This window comes from Coptis chinensis, chromosome 6, assembly GCF_015680905.1.
Source record: "Coptis chinensis isolate HL-2020 chromosome 6, ASM1568090v1, whole genome shotgun sequence".
Lineage (NCBI taxonomy): Eukaryota > Viridiplantae > Streptophyta > Magnoliopsida > Ranunculales > Ranunculaceae > Coptis > Coptis chinensis.
In genome coordinates this window covers 45,323,236-45,343,956 of record NC_141461.1, presented here as the reverse complement: position 1 = coordinate 45,343,956, position 20,721 = coordinate 45,323,236, and the positions used below count along the sequence as shown (strand labels likewise).

At 36.1% G+C, this 20,721-nt stretch overlaps 3 protein-coding genes and 1 pseudogene across 4 annotated transcripts; 2 read left to right on the top strand and 2 right to left on the bottom strand.

The window, feature by feature from the left end:
• Positions 1-9,459: 9,459 nt before the first annotated feature.
• LOC147493204 (putative pentatricopeptide repeat-containing protein At1g17630) lies at positions 9,460-10,368 on the bottom strand. The gene has a single exon (XM_086567779.1). It carries the CDS (start codon positions 10,366-10,368, stop codon positions 9,460-9,462), a length of 909 nt encoding a protein of 302 aa, XP_086423905.1.
• Positions 10,369-10,397: 29 nt separating this feature from the next.
• Positions 10,398-11,027, bottom strand: LOC147493203 (pentatricopeptide repeat-containing protein At2g34400-like). The gene is made up of 2 exons (XM_086567778.1): positions 10,847-11,027; positions 10,398-10,780 (listed from the first exon to the last, which is right to left on the bottom strand). The coding sequence occupies exons 1-2, from the start codon at positions 11,025-11,027 to the stop codon at positions 10,398-10,400; spliced, it is 564 nt and encodes a 187-aa protein (XP_086423904.1).
• LOC147493202 (uncharacterized protein At2g39910-like) lies at positions 10,479-16,535 on the top strand (annotated as a pseudogene). Its single transcript, XR_015199983.1, has 8 exons — positions 10,479-11,601; positions 11,642-11,730; positions 11,825-12,015; positions 13,398-13,593; positions 14,691-14,755; positions 15,500-15,601; positions 15,730-15,829; positions 16,168-16,535. The product of XR_015199983.1 is annotated as an uncharacterized protein At2g39910-like (transcript).
• Positions 16,536-17,787: 1,252 nt separating this feature from the next.
• LOC147493201 (uncharacterized) lies at positions 17,788-19,606 on the top strand. The gene is made up of 5 exons (XM_086566544.1): positions 17,788-18,794; positions 18,864-18,959; positions 19,037-19,089; positions 19,261-19,295; positions 19,380-19,606. The coding sequence occupies exons 1-5, from the start codon at positions 18,681-18,683 to the stop codon at positions 19,451-19,453; spliced, it is 372 nt and encodes a 123-aa protein (XP_086422670.1). The 5' UTR covers positions 17,788-18,680; the 3' UTR covers positions 19,454-19,606.
• The last annotated feature ends 1,115 nt before the right edge of the window (positions 19,607-20,721 follow it).

Below are 20,721 nucleotides of genomic sequence, written 5' to 3'. Positions count from 1 at the left end.
CAACTGACCATACCTACATACTCTCTACCTGGACTTCCAAGTCCTTTGACAATCTCCTTTTCAAGGGTTTGTTTAATAGCTTCATTTTTATGTGTGCCCTGAAACAAAATTTATTTAAAAATATAAGAGACTTTTAAAAAGTTTGAAGCTTGCATTTCAACCATTATCTCACTCATTCTTAAAAAAAAACTACAAAATGCTACTTCCACTTAAACCCAACCTCAGTTAAGTAGTTGTAAGCAAAACTTATAATTACCAACGGAAAAATTCTAACACAGCTTGTTCCGAATTTATTGTTATAGAGTCTCTAGTTGCTAATGTTTTAATAGTGCAAAAACGGTCAAATCAAGTGTGAAACACACTCACTGAAATAATGAAATGATAATAGAAATCAAAAAATAAAAACCATACTAAATTATCGATATGATCAAAATATAACCTAATAATTACATAATTTCAGGTATAAAGTATAAACACATGCATGAACATAACCATACTCTCAACATTCTGATCAAACAACTCCCCACCTTTGCACGATTCCATCACAATATAAACTGCAATATGGTCTCAAACTTTTGGGTGCGTCTCCTGATTTTCAGTTCTCTACACACAATCAATATTCTCAACTTGGTTATCCTGATTTGCAAGCATAGACCTCTCCTCTGAAGATGAAAAGCAAATAACTTCATTAACCGTCACTTACCAAAAAATAATTTATGAGCAAGTACTATCATGCATATGCCAATATTAATAAAGGAGCAATAGCTCATGCCGATACTCATCTCTGCCACTAACTTTGCAAAATATATATTACCTTTGCAACAACTTTGCATTGTTCCATGAGTAGTAATTGAAGACTACATCATTAGTAGATTAATAAAATGGCGCACATGATTTTAAATGTATGATATTGTCATGGACAATGGCAGCTGATTTATCTCTGCATGTTCTCGAATTGCTTGAGAAGATACAATTATGCCTCAAACTCTAATGGACGTCTAATGGTGAGAACCCAATACCTCAAAATATAATGTTTAGAACACAATGCAATGGCAATAGGTTGAACACAACGCCTAAGTTTATTGTGTTTTGGAGGGAATTTTTAATGAACTTAAGTTTAATCAATTGCTAGAATTTTAGTAGTCTATTTTTATAGTTTCGTCTAAATCGACCGTTTCATCTAACTTAGTGCTTCATCGAACCAAAAGGAAATAATCAATAAAAATCTGATCGAGAAGATAAAATTGCCTACATAAAACTGATAATTATAACAAAAAAATATGATAGATCAGTAGAGAATACAAAAGTTTTATTTATTAAAGTACTTGAAAATAATAATATACAACACCAACCGTAAAACCATACAAAAAAATAGGTGCATGAAGCAAGATCATATCACCTTCAAGGTTATCAAATGGTTAATTTGAAGCATCCAATAAAAAAAAAACACTCATCACAATTCTAACATTTTAGCTTGTTTAGGATCAAGTGTCCATAACTCAATATCATGAACACCTAACCGAACTCGACCCATCAACTGAATCGCAATACTCATGTCAAAGCCTTACCATAACCTTCCATTGGCTTCACTACTACACCCAACTTCTTTATATTCACCCAAAAAAAATAACCACTCATTCTTGATGTGCTTGAAAAAATTCATCATAATTTATTGATATGCAAAATTTTGCAAAAATTAATCTTTGTTTGACTGTTTACATTGCCCATTTAAATTGTTTGATAAGAAGCTTCTTATATCTATTTCTTTTCAAACAATTTAAATGCAATATATAATAACAATTCCGAACTGTAAATTTTCATTTGTGCCTCTCCCTTTTATTTTTCACAACTTCAAGGTAATGATTTAAAATAATAACCCCAGAAGCAGATTCCAACTCTTAAAATTGTACATAAATAAAAATCTAAGAATCTTCTAAACAATCAAGAACAATATGTTATAACAGTACCTTAAAAGAAGAAGACGTTTTATGAAGTCTTGAGGAAGATTCACTACTAAAAGAATAGGGAAACAAAAATGTCGTAGATCAAATAAGATGTGGTCGTGGAGACATACTGCTGGTACTTGAATTCAAGAAATTGAAGTTGATGTTGCGTTAGAAGTCTGAAGTTGACGTTGTAGAAGCTTTACACAGCAAGAGCAATATGTTTATAAAAATGCCACTAGTATTCCCATAGGTAAAGGCCAACTCCTATTCAAATAGGCATAAATATTAGGTGTTGGGGGATATGAGGCAGTTTGCCCATCACATTTGGAAGCCAATGACAAAGAAAGATCATAGATAATATTTCTCACATTCTTGCCAAAGGCATGCATCGACACGTTGAGTAAATATTAAGAAGGCATGCACAACTAATATTTCTTAATATTCAAGCAAGACCAATCCCTGATGGCTGGGTAGTTCTTGTTTGTAGTTACATTAATGCTGCAAACTAATTTAATTTCTATTAATTATATATGAAAAGAAATGTGAAGTTATTGCCAGCATGGGGGAAGCCCACAAAGTCACATTCGCTTAGCTACAAAAATACTACGATCTCCTCATTGAAATAGATAAGTTCAAGCTCCCCTTGGGCATCCCTCACTATATGGTACGTATCTTTATTAAGAGTGGTAGGTCCCCTTTCCCTGCTTATCTCTATCTCTCCTTAGCTCTTCGATAGCATCCAAACTGCCTTATTCCAGTCAACTACGATAAGGGATTAAAAAAAATAGTAATGCTTTTACACATCGAGATTGGCTTTTCACTTTTCAATTCCCTAGGGCTACTCATCTTCCTATTTAGATGACTAAGAGTCTCCATCTTATGAGTGAAAAAGCCATTTTAATAAAAAAAAAATCTCGGGTTTTTTACAATTAGTTGTGCATCAGGGTCTTCAGGCAAACAACCACCATTTCCTTCCACCCCGGGAAATTTGGCACTTGGTGATTTCCGCCCGTAGCGCAGGTTGGAAACTAACCTAGAGATTTACCCGTTATTTAATCCAGCATTATATCAAAAGACAAACCTGTTTCCTAGATATGATATGAGGATCGACAGTAAAGTGAATTTCATTCATAAGCCTTCCAAGCTTCAATGATGCTAATGATATGTGAATGTTTAGTCTCGGGATTGATGGTGTTCTGCATTTGTTGCAATACTCCCACACCTTCAATTCCATGTAGCAAACAAAAGAAATTTAGATATGGAATGGAATAATGAATATATAGGCATATATTTATACATCTTTGCTTTTGATTACATCCCGCTAATCTTACCTCAAACTGAAAGCAAAGTTCCAAGGCAGTGTTTTGACAGACCGTAGCCATTCATAGACTTAGAGTCGATTCAATAATCCAAGAGTCGATTCGATAGTCGATTACAGTTGGAACTATAACCTAGAAGAGGGTAGAGAGAGAAGCTTTTGATTTGCTACTTCCCGATTGTTGCCCGGTATCAGTCGCCAGATAAATTGAAATTGAAGACTTTCATTGTACTCTTTGTTCTATTAAAGAGTTTATTTGATTGCGGGGAGAATTCTCAGGGGTGAATCACAATTTGAGCCAACAAAAGCAAACTCATTAAATTTACATAGAAAATCGGTCTTATTTCTGGCATTGATGATGCATTGTGACGACTCCTTGTAACCTTCTAATATATAAAAGTCGGAGTTACGATTTATGAGGAAAATAAGATTGGATGTAGTCTTACCTTGAACTGTTCTAGCAAGATGGATGTCAGCAAAGTGAGAGCAAGAACCCCTCTAGAATCTTTCTCATCCAGCATCGCAATTGTTAAATCAGTCAAAGCCTTCTTAGCCCTGCGAAACTGGCCTTCCCCAAGTGTCCTCTGACTTGAATCCAAAGTAGTAAGAACAATTTCCAAATATCTCTGCCACTATCTAATCAATTCCACCCCATCTCTAATAATATTACAAACATCCAAAGCTTTCGCACTCCTTTCAAAATACTCAGCAATAAATCGATCCATAGGCTGTCTACACAAATGCCCCTTGTTATTAAACAAAATACCCCTAAACTCCTCTTGACAACAAATGAATTCATCAAGAAGATGCCTTATCCGCCCCAACGAAAGCAGATCTTCGTTCGAAACTGCAGAAAGATCATTGAACCGATCAGCTACCTATTTCTGAAATGATTCAAGTTCCGCTTCTTGAGCTGAAGCCTCATTATTTCCATCCATGTTATGAACCTGATCACGCCTTATACTCAAAATTGAACGCCCTAATGATGCAATTGAACCCTGGTATTCCGTAGCAGGCATCTTCACATCAGCGCCTCCCCTAAATTACTAAAAACCCACAAACAATCCTCAATTTTCTTGAAAAATGCCAACAAAAAAAGTTGGGTACTCAATGTAACATAAATTATACCTTAAAAAAGATTAAAGGCTGTTGAAAAAACAAACCATTTCAGTTTGGTAGTGAAATCAAAATTTTAGTTGCACTTTGAGACGTCTTGAGAGATTTGAGAGATGTTAACAGAATGGCAGCCATTGCATTTTTTGGGAGAAAGAGAGAGTTTGGGGAGGATTGGCTTTCTTTTTTCTTTCTTCAGTTTTTTTGTTCGTTCGTTTGTTTGTTTATGCGTATAAAAGAGCGTGTATTTCAATTTTTTTCTGTAAATGCTGAGGTTTGGACGCTGAGGTGTCCAAACCTCAGCTTATTTTGCTTGAAGGGTTTATGTTTTTCTAATTTTTTTTGAAGGGTTTTGACAAAAGGTTTTATTTCTATTTTTGGGTTATTATTGTCCTAGATAACAATTCTTATCATCCTCACCTATATAAATTATATCAAAATATAACGCAACAATCAAAGAATATAACACGTACTTAAAATATACTATATGTTTAAGTGATAACCAAATTATATTTCATCTCCTTCAATTAAAGTTGCAACTTCATTGCCAGTTAGCAGGTTGTATTGTCTTCCATCACTCTGCCGAGAATTAATAAGTCTTAGACGGACATCAATCATTTCATCTTCTTTAAATTTGTCTTTAGCCATCTTAAAAGACTGTACAACTTTACTGTGTTGATCAAACATTTTGATCAATCCATCAACAATTACAAGATCGGCAACTTCATTATCTTCTTCATTAATTATTTGCATCCTATTCTTCAGTTCATTTTGAGTATCGTATACATATAACTAGGCAAATTGAGGAGGCTTATTTTCAAATGGAAAAAGAGACCCGATTTTATGATGATTTTGCCCACTTATTCTGAAAACGAAAGGACCTCCTCTATTATTGATAGTCTTATCTATCTTGCCTCCTGCAGAAATAAATTGAAACATGGAGTTGTATGTCCGTATACATCTTCTAAATTTAGTAGATCTTGTTCCTCCTTTCAAGTCCAAGAGTTATTAAGAAACTCAGGAGCATCCTCAAATAGTGGAAGTTGAACTTTTCCTTCTCCACATACACTCTTCAGTTAGTGGTCCAAAGTCATGAACGCCTAAAATATAAAAATTATTAGTGAACTTGGCAAACATTATGAATAAAATATTATAACTGAAGAAAAAAACACATACCATCAATGTTAGTATATTTGCTTTCACTGATATTTGAGATTTGAAATATTGAAGTCATTAAACGACGCATAGCATCTGTAAGTTTCAAAGTACCTGTTTGGTCTGCGAAATAAAAATTATCAAATTTCGTAAACTTTAATTTTCAAACGACTATAGAATACAATTTTACCTTTGGTTAAATGATTGATCTGTTGCTCATTTAATTCCTGTGTGTGTATCAATTCCTCCATAACAGAATTTGTCTCTGTATTTTCTTCCTCTGTAATAAATGCATAAAGGAAAGTATAAGTATCAGTTTCCTACATCTACAGAATATCTTAAAATCAAATGAGAATAAAAAACAGTATATTTTGATTTGGAAAGTTATCGGAGTTAGGCTGCTTTTCCCCTTTCTGGTTAGGTACTTCCGAACCCGGGCCTTTCAACTCGTACTGCTCACACTCCGAGATCTTCACGGCACCTCCTCCACCATAGTGTGAGCTGGGAGCAGCTCCAAAAGCTAGGCCTACTTAAAAATTAGCTTTCAACAACGTCAACAACACCACGAAAAAAGTAGACTATGGTTGCCCACTGATTTGATCATAGGTGAAATCCCTTCGCTTCGCGCCAGGCTTGGAAGCCGTAAGTCAGGCTCCCTTTGCCTTATCTCTTTGAGTTGATAGAAGTAGCAGCAGCTAACAGGAACACTTTGTTGAAACTTCTCTTCTAACAATAGAATGTAACCGGAAGAACAGCCAGAACTGAAAATGGCCAGCCAAGGATGACACTTGCAGCTGCCACTGAAGTAGCCATAGCAGGTTTCGCAAGAAGAAACAATCCTGATGATAAGGTAACCGCATACATAGAGAATGATCACGCACATTAGTCAACAAACTAACATTTGTAATAATAGCAAAAGAGTAAAGCAAAAATCACAATCTCGCAGCTCATGAAGCTATAGAAAACATAAGGTAATTACTAAACCATGAAACATGAAAAAGATAATTATGTAAAAGTGAGCCAATTACCTGGAATTCCTCAAAAGTAAGTTTGGGAATGACATTTGGATCACCACCACTATCAACCCCATATGTATTGTCTGGGAATAAGGCCTGCAATTAATTGCAACATAAAAGAAAAGAAATAAGGGATATATTCTGACAAACTCCACATTTAAAGTGTCAAAGAGAATCCATCAGGTCAGTCTAGTAGAACCATAGGAATAGAATTATCAGACTAAATCCTAAAAGCTTATTTTCACCGCAAACTTAAGCCAAGTGTAAGAAAATATAGCAAGCCAAGAAAACTTGATTAAATCATGTAGTTGAAGCAAGTTCAAGCATATATTAAGTGAAATCACTTTTCATCTTAGAAACTTTCAGCTGCTGATGGCAGATGCCTAAACTTATTAATTTATTGGTTCAGTATATCAATACACTGATAAAACAATGTCTGCAAGGGCTCACATTGTAAAATAAATAAATTACATTATAGTCACCATGCTGAAATATCTCTGGCTCACATTAGCAGTGTATTTCTCACTTACCTGTTGAGTGGTGTATTTCTGAAGATGACCAAGTTAGCAGTGTATTTCTAGCTTACCTGTTGAGCGGTACAACCCAGTATGTTATCAGGCTGGGAATATACCCCTTTCATTTCATTGAAAACTACACCTAAAATTGACAAAAGAAAAGAGTTTAAAAAGTAAGAAAATGATGAAAGAATAACTGTTTAATCATTCAAAACTCGTGTCACCTGAAAGACAAAATACAAAGTTTTTTTTTTTTTCTAAATCAGTATAAGATTGAAACCTTTAAAAGATATATCTTCTGAAGGATTGTTAAGCTCGTAATGCCAACCCTCTTGTCCTCCACACATTTGGGGAAGAAAACAGCATCAAGGTACACATCGACTAAATTGTAGACATGCTGAAGTAGAAACACAAAATCCTTGAGTTAATACGAAGATACATTTAAGACTAAGCATAAACAGATATAAAATTTTCTTCACCTTAGTGTTTGTGGAAGCAACTGGGTAGCAAGTCCTATTGGGATACGTAAATGCATTCAAAAATGTGTTTAGACTCCCTTTCAATAACTCAACGAACGGTTCCTTCAAAGGATATTTCTTTGACCCACACAACACACTATGTTCTAGTATGTGAGGAATTCCAGTTGAGTCCTTTTTGCATTTAAATTGCTATCACCATTTAATTGGGCCTAATGCACTTACAAAAAAACCAAAGAGATGAATAATTAAATTAAAAACTTACAGAGGAGTGCGAAAAACGATACCAAAGACTTTATTCTCATCATCATTAGAAACGGACATGACTTCACAACCAGTCTTCTTATGTCTAAAGAGAACAGCTTTAGATTTACATTCATTAATAACTTGTTCAGACACTTTCTCAAAACCCAACTTCTCAGCTGCCTCATCTTCAACCCCACCACCAATATCTAAAAAAAACAAACAAATTAGTTTTTTAATATATATAATAAAGAAAAAGAAAATGATGATTGATATATAAAAGAAAATGAACCTGGAGGGATGTTAGGAAAAGTGGAGACAGCATTAATTGAAAGAGAAGAGAAGTTGTGTTTTTTAAAGTGGAAAGAAAGTGACGTGGAGGAGAGAAAAGCGAGCTGCAGCCGCTCTGTAATGGCGGTGAATAAGAAGTGGTAGGTTTTGTTTTGTTTTGTTTGTTTTTTCTGTCTGGTGAAGAGTTTTGTTTTTTTATCTTTGTTTGGGTTACGAAGAATTGAAATCTGCAAAAAAATAAAAAAGGCGTAGATTTACTTTTTTTAAGCCGAATTATGGTAAAATCTGATGTGTCAGTCTCAGAGAAAAAAAGGACACTGACGTAGGGCACTGGAAGCATTTTCCACTACTCAGTATTAATGGTCTTTGATGGTCTTTATATATATATAAAAATTAGGTTTCTGCCATGTCTTCAAAACAGACAGTGTTAACGTTAGGGACATAACCTTCTTCAATCATTACAGCAACCAAATCTAGTACAGTTTTATATATTTCCTCCATGTCCTGTTTTGCCAGATTATTCTCAACTGCAAATCCATGAACTTTGTTCCCAATTTCTACCCAACTTCCACCAGGAGATTTCTTCAGTCCGCAATCAAACATCATTTTCCTCACTCTATCAACGTCATTCCATCTCCCTGCCTTGGCATATATATTCGATAGCACCACATAATTTCCTGGGTTTTCAGGCTGTAGTTCTATGAGATTGTTTGCTGCATACTCCGCCATCTCCGCATTCCCATGAGTCTTGCAGGCAGAAAGAAGAGCGCCCCAGAGACTTGCTGTTGGTTGCAGTGGCATCTGAACTATGAAATCCCTGACATCCTTGAAATGGCCTCTACGGCCAAGGATATCAACCATGCAAGCGTAGTGTTTTCCACTAGGAGTAATCCCATACTTTGACCCCATGCTATTAAATTGTTTCCATCCTTCATTGACCAATCCAGCATGACTGCAAGCATTGAGAACACCTATGAAAGTAATGCTATTAGGTACCGCTCCTTCAGCCACCATCTGATCAAACAAGGCAAGTGCAGCTTCGGCATTTCCATAAATAGCAAAGCCATGAATCATTGTGTTCCATGAGACAACATCTCGTTGAGACAGTCTCCTAAACACCCGCTCAGCATACTGCAAGCATCCACATTTAACAAACATGTCCATGAGGGCATTGGAAACGATTAGGTCTTCATCATCAAGCACACTTCTGATGATGTAACCATGGATGGATCTCCCATGGGATAGGGTAGCTGACTGTGCACAGGCTGGTAGGATGCTGGCAATAGTGATAGAGTTGGGTTTCAATCCTTCCAGTTGAAGTTCGTGGAAATGCTTTAGACATTCGTCCACAAGTCCATTATGTGCATAGCCTGAAATCATAGTAGTTCACGAAATTATGTTGCCTGTTACCCCTGCCCTTCTCATTTCATGGAATGTTTTTGAAGCCTCATCAAGACATCCATTCTTTGCAAGACCTGAAATGATTGCGTTCCATGAGACCAAGTCCTTACTTTCCATTGATTCAAAGATATTAACAGCATAAGCTACATCACCACAGTTGCCATACATATTTATGAAGGCTGTGCTGACAAATTTGCACATCTCAAATTCATTCCTGAGATACATACAATGCAGCTCCTTCCCTATCATTGAACAGGTATTGGATCGAATTAGTGGAAGGATGATATCAAAACTCCTAAGATCTGGATTCTGGTTTGTCCATATCATATCAGTAAACAGCTGCAGAGCAGAGTCATAGTCACCACCATTAACAAATCCAGCAATCACTATGTTCCAGCTGAGTAAGTTGGGTTGAATCCCAGCCTTCCTCATTGAATTAAACAGGTTCAATGCTTTGCTGGTATATTTGTTATAAGCATAGCATGCAATTAAAGCATTCCAACAATCCAATTCTTTCACAGTGATGGAGCTAAAAATTTCTTCTGCAGCTTCAATAACAGCAAATTTTGAATACAACTGTATAAGGGAAGCTGCCACAGAATTGTCAGATATACATCCATCTCTACATAAGTACTGGTGGAGTTCCTTCACCTGTTTGACATCGTCAATATGTTCATAGATCTGATTTAGTAGTGTATTAGATACTCCACTCAGTTTTAAATCCATGCGTTCCAACAGGTGAATCAGTTCAAGAACACCTTTTCCGCCCTGAAGATATAGTGGCATAATGCAATCGAAAGTTGTTTCGTTAGGCTTTATGCCACCTAATACCATTCTTCTGAACAATTCAACAGCCTCATTAAAAAGCTCACCCTGAACATACCCCTTGATCATTGTATTCCAACACACAACATCCTTTCCTTTCACTCTCTCAAAGATGAGCCTACCATAGCCCAATCCCCACAATTCGCATACATATCAATAAGTACAGTACCAAAAATCCATGAATCTGTTTCGCCATTATCACAATTACACCCGTTTACAATAGCCAATCCATGAATCTGTTTCGCCATTTCAAAACAACCTATATCAGAAAATACAGGAATTATACCTACAAAAGTAGCAGATTGAGGTCTAACATCCGAACACATCATTGCTTTGAAAAATTCGAATGCGTCTCGTCCATAACCCATTTGCACATACCCTGAAAGCATCGTTGTCCACGTAAAAATATCTCTAACACAAACTTCATTAAAAACTCTCTCAGCATCCTCCAAACTCTCACACTTAGTATACATATATATAACTGAATTCATCACAACCAAATCCCATTAAAATCCACTACATATAACTCTTCTCCCTCTTCTTAAACCTTTCATCCCACCACAAGCCTTGAAAACTAAAGGATAAAGAAAATTATCCGCTTTAATCCCACTCAAAACCATTTTCCTATAAAACCTAAACCCCTTAACATAATCCCCACTATTACTATTAGAATAGGCCCCAATAACAGCAGTCCTAGTTGGCTCCACATCACCACACTTTGAATACATGATCATTATATTATTCCATAAAACTACTTTCAACTAAATGCTTATGTATCTCTCTACCTTTCCCAAATGTTTTATGTTTAATACAAGCACGTCTCTTTTTATATAATTTTCTGATAATGTACAATAACTTGTGAGCTCCAAGACGGGTGGAGTTTATTTCTACTAGTCGAATATCGGAACCGGTACGAGAATTAATATCGAAAACGAAATATAAAATACCGGAAGGAAACAATGGTAGAATCATTATTACCAAATGAGAATGTAGAAAAAGAGATTAAGACTGAAATAATAGATTTTAGTTTATGTTGTGCTGCATTGGCATCAGTTTTAGATGAAAAGAATGAAACCTTACTTTCAGTTGTTGGAAAACATGCTTTTGAAGACTTGTCTAGAGTTTTAGAAGAAGAAAAGGAGTTATTGCCTCAAGTTGTGAAATTGTTCAAGGAGAGGATTAAAGAGAGTTCAATTGATAATAAAGATGAGGATAATGAGATATCAGCTGCTTCTGCTAGGACTCCAGTTGGTTATGCTATTGTAGCTGCTCATCAGTTTAGATGGTTTGGTGAAGTGAAGTGTATATGTTGATGGGGTTATTGAGTTTTGGAAGGTTTTAGTTTGTTTTTTCTAGGTTGGTTTTCCATTGTTCTCATTGGTGATTCCTTGTGCATTGACTACTCTTGATCACTGGTCCCCTGCAGTTAAAGTAAGTCGACATGACAACACCACATTTTTGGGCTTAGTTTCAGTAGTTAGTAGTTTGTAATAGAATGTTAGTGATGTACATTGTTTTGTTTCAGGGTCAAGGTATGATTAGTTTCATACATCTCGCGAAGAATGTGAATGCTGCTGAACTCGGGTGGTATGAAGATGTAATTCTTGATATATGCTGTCGGAATATTGCTTGTGATGATATGTTATGGCACCATGTGGTTGAGATGTCTGTACTTGTATTGACTTCTACCCAGCAAAAGAATCCTAGGAGCTCCTGGTATGTATCATTCATGTCCAGAGATGTCAGTGTATTTTAGATTAACATATTGTAGGAGTTAACATTTGGTTTTGTAATCAGTATCAGTTAGCGTAGAAATGATTATATTTCTATAAATATATTGATCAGAGTGGAAATTGAAACAATTACTATGTAAATGATGTAGATGTAAAAATGATGGGGAATCGGGGATTCTGAATGGGTTCGCTTACAGTACAGGAAACGAAAAACAAGCACATTAACACAGTATGCTTAGAAGTTTGAGAGTCATTTTAGCCCTTGAGTTAGAATTGAAATACTTTCACGGAGCTGACGAGATGGAAACAAGACGTTAGGATATAGTGTTTCTTAACTTGATATATTTTGTTTTAGTGTAATTTTCCTATTTATTTATGATATTTTGTGTTCCGGTTTACCAAGACTTTCCAAATACCATCCAGAACAAGTATAATTTTCAGCTTGCAACCTGTAATGAGTTCTAAGTTGGTTTTAACATCATCTTTACACTGGCTTCAACCTGAAGTGGTATTTTGTCAAGCTAGTTGCTCTTTGAGAATTACAAGGTTATTCCAGTTGGCTGAAGCTTTGGCCTAGAAGATGTTAAAGATTCTATCGGTTCCTTTAACTTCTGCTGTTTCTAATGGAGGAAGGGATGAAAAGAACTAAAGAAGTATGGGCGATAAGTCAAACTGTACATGCTATTGTTAAAACTTAAAAGTCTGAAAGGTACCCTTGGGTCGTTAAGTATTCAGTGTATGTCATCTGCAAACGGAATGTGTTCCATTGCTATTGCTGTCAAGCAGATAAGTGCTTGTATTAAGTCTCTCTATACGCTCTGATAGAAAGTTCTACTCTTCCTTATCCATCCGTTCAAGCGACTCATTCTCCCTTTGACATCTGCCTTCTCTTGAAAGAGGGTCATGAGATTTTGTAAGTCGAACTAGTATATTTGATTCGGATATCGCTCTTAAGTTCGAAGCGAGACCATTAAAGTAACCATGGGCTTAAGTGGCCGGTTTGATTTACTTTTAGCATATTAAATACAACCAATCTATGTTACTTTTGTCAGCATTTGTTTGTTTATGTTGTGAAACTCGGTCTTCTTTCTAAAACGAATACATCCAGCCTAAGTTACATTGACACGGATAGGTGTGTCCGTATCGGACACGGATAGAAAGTGTTTGACACGGCAATATGTATATCATGTGCAATATGTGTCTGACACGGTCACATGGATACGTATCCGACATGGATTATTTTCAAAATATGGTGTGTCCATGTAACATAGCATCCAGCATATTTGTTATGTTATTCTTAATATTTGTAATTCTGTTGGTCTCATGTCTTCAAAAATTTCTTATGCATCTTTCCCTTTGGTTTAGGTTTGAGAAAATAATGAATGAGATGTTAAGTCACTTGGAGCGCCAACCAAGGGACAAAGAACGCTATATAATATGGCTTGAACTCATTGAGCCAGTTTTTAGTGCAATGGGTCTTGTCTTGCTAGCTCATTTCAGGCATATTTTCCCGCTTCTCTTTCAATGGATGCACAAAGATGATGATAAAACTATTCTGCTGGTAAGAATTCCTTATAGTTTCAGGTATATGAAATGATAAACAATTTTTTAAGTTACAGGTTGTAGAGTGAATTCTGTTTTTTGGAAGGCCACATACGGTCATGCCGCAATAATTCCATGCAAAATGTTCCTATAAATCTATAATCACATGGTTCTTAGCAACTTTAGAAGTTGAGACTTAGCATAAAATGTCTTTATAGTGGTTATCGACCTTCTCGACTAGATTAATATATTGTATGCTGTAACCTTTGTAATATGTTGGCTGTTGTTACACTTGTACCTTCTTTATATTTGCCTTTAAAGTTTACTGCATGAGCTTCTGATGCTGATAAGTAAATACTTATGAAGTAGATGTAACATTATTATATTTAATTGTAATGTAATACCATTTGTTTCCGATATAAATCATAAAGTAGGTAAAGCTAATGGTAAGAAAAGAATGATTTACATATTTGCTAACTGAGGAGATCTTCGCCGTACCAGTATGCCTGCTACAATGGAAACTGTGGCCCAGGGTCCTCCCGTCGACCTAAAAAGAAGAAAAGAGAAAATGCTAACGAATAAGCAATAATGCCTGGTTGTGCTTCTAATTTTCTTTTCCTCCCTTATGCAAGAATGCCTTCATTTTGATCTTGATGCATTGGGAAGATATTGAACATCATGCATGAGTCTGGAAGCATCTGCTATTGTTTTTCCTTTCTTACATGGGCAGGGTCAGTGGTGACATATAGGAAAACCATAATAGTAACAGCTGGTAGCAGTTTGCACATTGTTGGTTAGCCTTTGCGTACATGCGGACACTTTTGTTTGCAGAATGCTAATTCTATAACCTTCTGGCATGCATGTTTGTGAAGAGAGCCAACTTTGTGGCCTACTGATATATTTAGTAATGCATGATTATATAATGAAGCGTTTATTTTATGATGGCTGTACCGCCTGTACGCCTTTGCTAGATTATGGTTCTCATTTGAGTGCCTTAAATTTACCGTATTGAGAATCCCAAAACGCTTTTTTATAAAAGAAAATGCAGGTTCACGCTTGGTGGAGCATACAAAATATTAAGTGTGATGAATTGAATGAATTTCTATGGCTTTTCAGGTTCTTCAGAGAATCCTTACGATCACAAAGTTGACATGGATCAGGAATTCACCTTACATTGAAAGGTCAGCTTCATAATCATTTTCTTTTACATTGAATGTTCAAAAGCTTCAAATATGGATTTGTCTAAATTTACTCCCTATTCTTAATCCTTATTGTGGGATCCATATAAAGTACGCACCATACAATCTGGCTGTACAATAAGCTGTCCATGTGATGACGGAACATCCTCACAAAAAATTAGTCCAATCAGGTACTCATATAGAAAATTTTGCACAAAAATGAATATTCCGGAGCGCTGAAATTAGCTGTTATCCTGATTAGATGTTTGTAATAGAGGTACGAGTTTCTGATTGATTAAAGTTTTTGTGAGGGTTATCTTCTCAACATGGTGTAATCTACGGATCTACGGTTGGATTGATGAATGTGGTTGTACGGGGCTCTAACAAGCGGGAGTTAGAAAAGAGAGTATGTATGGAGTGATAGTCAACTGTCATCATCTAATTTTTGTTCCCGGTCAACTCCTTACCTTCTCATTTGGAAACAAAGAAAGTTAGTTATGTTAAATTGGCACTAGAAAATTGGGTTGTTTGAAGGCCTCATATTCCCCTCGGAATGCTGATTATCCTCTGTAGTTCGTTTGCAGACAATTCTCAATCACGTTGTAATTGCAATCTTTTTGGTGAAAGGATAGTCAAGTTTGTTTGACATTTCGATCATATTTTGGTTGAGTTGGAAGTTTCCAAAACTTGAGTCCCTTTTGGTAGTATCATTTTTATCAATGCTGGACTTTGTACTTGCACCTTCAGATTGGTAGATGAGCTTATCATTACGTACAAGGAAGCTGCAATGAGAAGGGTTCGTGAGGAAATCCGTAAAGATGTCCTTCAGATACTGATCTTACTCCATAAGCCAGTTTTCTTACATAGCTTGCACACACACAAAGCTAGACACATACTAGAATGTGAAGTTGATCTGTAGATGGGAATTATTTGACAGACTGGTCTTTTTATCTTATTTTTCTTTTTTTGTTTCACAGATGCAAGGGACTGCAGTTTGAAGCAACTTGGAACAAGTACAAGGATGATCCAAATTTGTCTGCAATTGCTCCATCCCTCTGTAGTGAGAAAATGGCTATGGTAAAGGCTTTTGTATCTCTTTTATTATAAGACCAAGCTACTTGCATACTGAGTGGTCGCAAATGGCAGAGTGCCACGTGTACAGACTCGTGTATCCATGATTTACTATTCAATGGTTGTCACCTAATAAGTTTCCAAACCCATACTTTGCTTCGTTAGTGGGTTTGTGCCAATGACCACATTCGATTATATTTAATGGCACTGAATGGTGGATCCAGCCCTTTGTATGTGTTCAGAATGTTTGTTACCGTTAGTAACTCAGATAGATTGATCGTTTAACCTTGTGAAAGAAAATTCACCTTTTTCTTCATAATAATTGTTACTCATTTCCAATGCAGGTTGCTGAGTGATATGAATATTTGGGGAAATCAGAGGATCTATACTCAAGCATGAGTCAGAGCTCCACAAGAATCAGGGTTGATGTAAATATCTACAATCAAAAGGCCGGCCTGTTGGTTTATAAATGCAAAATGCCGATCTTTGTACCAATACAACTGTTGATGTTTTCGGATTGATGTTCTCATTTTTTGCTCTTCCTGTAATCTCATCTCTTAAGCATTTTCTTTTCTTGGACCTCGGATCAAAGGTCATTTGTAAATTAGTTGAAATTGGATATTCTGAGGCAGTCAGTACTCAATACCACAATGTACATACTGATCTTTTAAAAGCAAATATCTTGTAAATTTGAGTATCATTTTCCTGTTAATCTCTGTGAAGGCTCTATTCTACTGGGTTGAGAGAAGCTAAAGTGCTCCAATTTCATTTGTTGCAAATGGATTTACAATTTGAAATATACACTTAATGGGAAAACCACAATCCACTGTAGCAAATGCGATGAGATCTCCTGTTAAAAGAAAATCGACGTTGTCTTTTTTGTTTCTTGAGAAAATGTGAGAACACTTTGTTGTAAATATAGTGAAATCACCAGTTACGATTAGACGGTATGGAACAGCTCAATATCCTTTTGGTGTGAAATGTTAAAGGATCATTGCTGTAAAGAGAATGCTTATTTTCTACAATGAAACGAAGAAAGCCGGTGTCTATTTGTTAACTGGTGTATAGGGTCTAAAGATGTTAGCCGTGTAGTGCCTATGGAGCATTCTACCGTATGCAGGAATATGGGCAATATGGGCAATATGGAAGGCGAGGAACCATCATATCTTTCGGAGCACTGAGCTTTCGATTCATAACACTCACTGTGCTGGAGCTTATGGGTTTATGTTGGTTTTGGCTATCTAACATGGAGGATATGGAGGATAGACGTAAGTATGTAACTTCCACTTCAGAGAACTGGTGTTAGACTGGACAAATGTGCTTAGGGGACCGAGGGGGGACTCTTGTAATAGGGAGTTAATCGCTTTTTCTTGTTTTTCTTCTCTGTAATTCACACCATCACAAGTGAGGTACTCACTCATGTACTTGTGTGTTTTTGCACTCCTTTCCAATAAAATCAACTTATCCAAAAAAAAAAAAAATGTTTAGCCGTGTTTGTGTCGTGTTAAAATAAGAAATCACACAGGCGTCCAGGACAACCTTTTCAGCTATGATTATCAACCCACATGATTGATTATGTATATGAAGCTCTAAAATAAAGAAAGACAGCACGATTTTCAGGTTGTTAATGCTTTTCACTGGCTAGAAATCACGTCATAATTCGTGCCAACATTCTCTTAATGCATTTTCATATTGTCTTTTTCAATGTGATCTTGTGGTTGGAAGTGAGTCAATAGTTTCAGTTGAATTGTTCAACGTCTCCATTTCATTGCTTCCTAATGTCTGATTTGGTATAGCAAGTCCATGCTTTTGTCTAGTAAGCAACAAATTTAACCGAGCTTACCTTGAGTCAGAGGTATACTTTTAAAAATATATCTCTTAGTTCCCATAACTTTAGTAACAGCCAAAATGTTAGCTTTTAGTCCCATATCGTTAAGATAATGTCGTGTAGTCAACTATTTAAATTCTTCTGTGAAAGGGAAAGTCACGTGTTCTATAGGGAAATACCTCTCGTTCTAAGCAGCCTTTCGGGCTACTGGGGTGTGATCGTGCGGTTGTTTGACTACAAGCTTCAAAATCTTTTTAGTTTTTATGGGGCCGGCTTTGCCACAAATATTCTTCTACTTTTGGACACGGATGAAATCCTCAAAACAGAGTTTCAGTGTTGCTGAAAATACACGGTAGGTTTTACACAAAATAAAGACTATTTACTTCAGGTTATTGAGGTGGTTGTGTAATTGTGCGACAGGCTCAAAGAGTCAGTATTCTGTGTGTGTGTTATCAGGCAAGTGATTAAGGTGTGGTTACAATGATTGTAATGTTATCAGGGACAGTAGTGCTGACCATGAGCAATCATCAGAATCAAATTTGCACAACCTTCTGTAAAGGTTGCACTGATAGGAACTGATCCTTTACCGAGTCATGAAGTCCAATCATTCTTTGCATTGATTTGCTCAGCCCGAGCCACATCAAACATTCGAAATCATCACAGCTTTTAACATTTTCAGTAAATCGGTAGGAAATATCAGATATCTTCAATCAACCTCTAAAATCTTGGTGTCTACACCATAGTACAAAATATCGCGATATATATCGAGATTTTAGAGATGGATATATAAATATCGCGATATTGATTTGGATAAATACCAGTATAAATATCGCCGATATTTGTAGATATATCGCGATATTTCAACGATATAAATTTTTTTGTTTTAATCACGATATGTTCGGATAAATTGGTGGTGGTGGTGGCGAGGGAAAGAAACTGGAGAGTTTAGCAAACCGACGAACAAACTAAAAAAAGGCTACTCCTACCCTCTCCCACGCGAAATTTTGATGACTATAAAAGCTCAATTTGATGGAAAGGATACAGTTGTTGAGAAGATGGTTGGTTGTTTTGAAAGAAATTGAAAGATTATCTACTGATGAGGCATATAGTGAAGCAAAGGATTCTCCAACAAAACTTACTTTGGTCAGTAAACTTTCTTTTTCTTGTTCCGTTTTTATCTTTGCTTTACTCAATGGCTTTGGTTATAAACAGCTTTTTTATTATGATTCCGATTTGGGAGGAGAACCAATGAACTTCCGCGATGTTTTTCTTCCTAGTCAAGCTTTAGAAGGCATAATAATGTCTATGGTGAGTTACGGATTAATAATTTTGATTTAGCTTGCAACTGTTAGTGTAGATTTTGATTTATCTTTTCCGTGTTTCAGATTCTTGAAGCACCGGATGAGGAAGAGGTTTCTATACTACTGGAGATATTTGGGTGAGTTCTTATAGACCTTGCATTTATTTGAACAACTCTTGCAACATTAAATTGCCTCTTCATTCAAAATCATTTATTAGCTCGAACTTGAACTTTACTATTCTCTTTATGGTTGCATGGGCTCTTTATCTTATATTATTGAACCCTACTCCTACCCTCTGTTGACTGCAGAGTTTGCTTACTCGCCACATCCCAATCATCGAAAGGTACGTACTAGACTTTTCTGTTCAAATGCAATTCTCGTTAAATTCTTAGCTTGATCGAACTAGTTTAATGACTTTTGACCTCAGGGAGGATTAATAGGGACTCGCGGTCGGTTACTGTTGGTTCGAGTGTGGAAGCTGCTCAGCATCTTGGGGTATGAGTTTAAGGGAAACTAAACAATATTTTTAGTAGAAAAGTGAAACTGTGAAACGGTGGTTTCCTTCTTCATTTTTTTGCCCAAGTCTATGCCACCTGAAAAATGGACATTATATATGTAACTGAATTGTGTAATGCCCAGGAATTTTAACTAGCATCCGTATTGTCGCCGCGTTAGTTTTATCAGCTAAGAACTTTATTGGACCAACGTAGAGCCCCCTTAGAGTATCGAATTTGCTCAGAATTTTATTTGACCAGTTGATGGGATTGTACCTGTGGACATTATGCTTCTACAATGCGTGGTTTATCCCAAATCGATGCGGTTTCATTTGGAATGAGCTATCTATATACAATACATGATCACTTGTTGATGCAGTCCGGAGGCTAATCTTAAAGACGACCGAAAGGAATCGGAGTCCTTGTGCAGGTAAGCTTGTTAAAAGATTTTCTTTTAAGAAATCAAGTGGCTGATTTCACCATCTCGCACATGTGAGTCTCTATTTCTCGTATATTCTTTTTATGAAGGTAAAAATTGTGCTTACGAAAATTATAAGAAAATCACTTGGGGCCTAGATTACTTTCTATATATGTCAATGATCATGTCTATAATCTCAAAGAACCATTTAATGTTGTGATATATGCAGAACCTTATTCATAAGTTGAATTTCATCATTAGTATTTTATGTGATCACAGTTTCATGACGGCATCGATGACTAGATTATGAGAACATTAATCTTACAAACCCAACCAACCCACTGATCTAACCCAATCTAACTGGGCTTGCGATCCGTTTATTGGGTTGAGACTTAGGTTGAACGGACATACATCCCTTTAACCCGCCCGAGTATTTTTATCTGGTAAAATATTTTCATTATTAAATGACCAAGTCGATTCACGAGGATTGTTGAGGTAGCCAGTTCAAGTTTTCCCAACAAAGTTTACCAAAAATAAAAATAAAAATCCTGTCTACACCTCGGGCTTTTTAGAGTCACTGAATTGGCATCAATCTTGTAATATGAGATATATTTATTAAGCTTTAAAAACCAAGGAGATCCAAGTACTTTTTAGAAGAGAAGACACGTAAAATGGTTTTGACAAAGTCATGAACTAACTTACTAAACACAATGGAAACACATTTTCTGACTTGACTAATAGAGGTGTATAACCATAATATAAGTGGAAATTATGTATATGTTGTTTTCATTTTAATTTTTGTATATAATTTATAGTATTCTTTTGATTCGAGGATTGGTTACTTGACTTAACCGCAT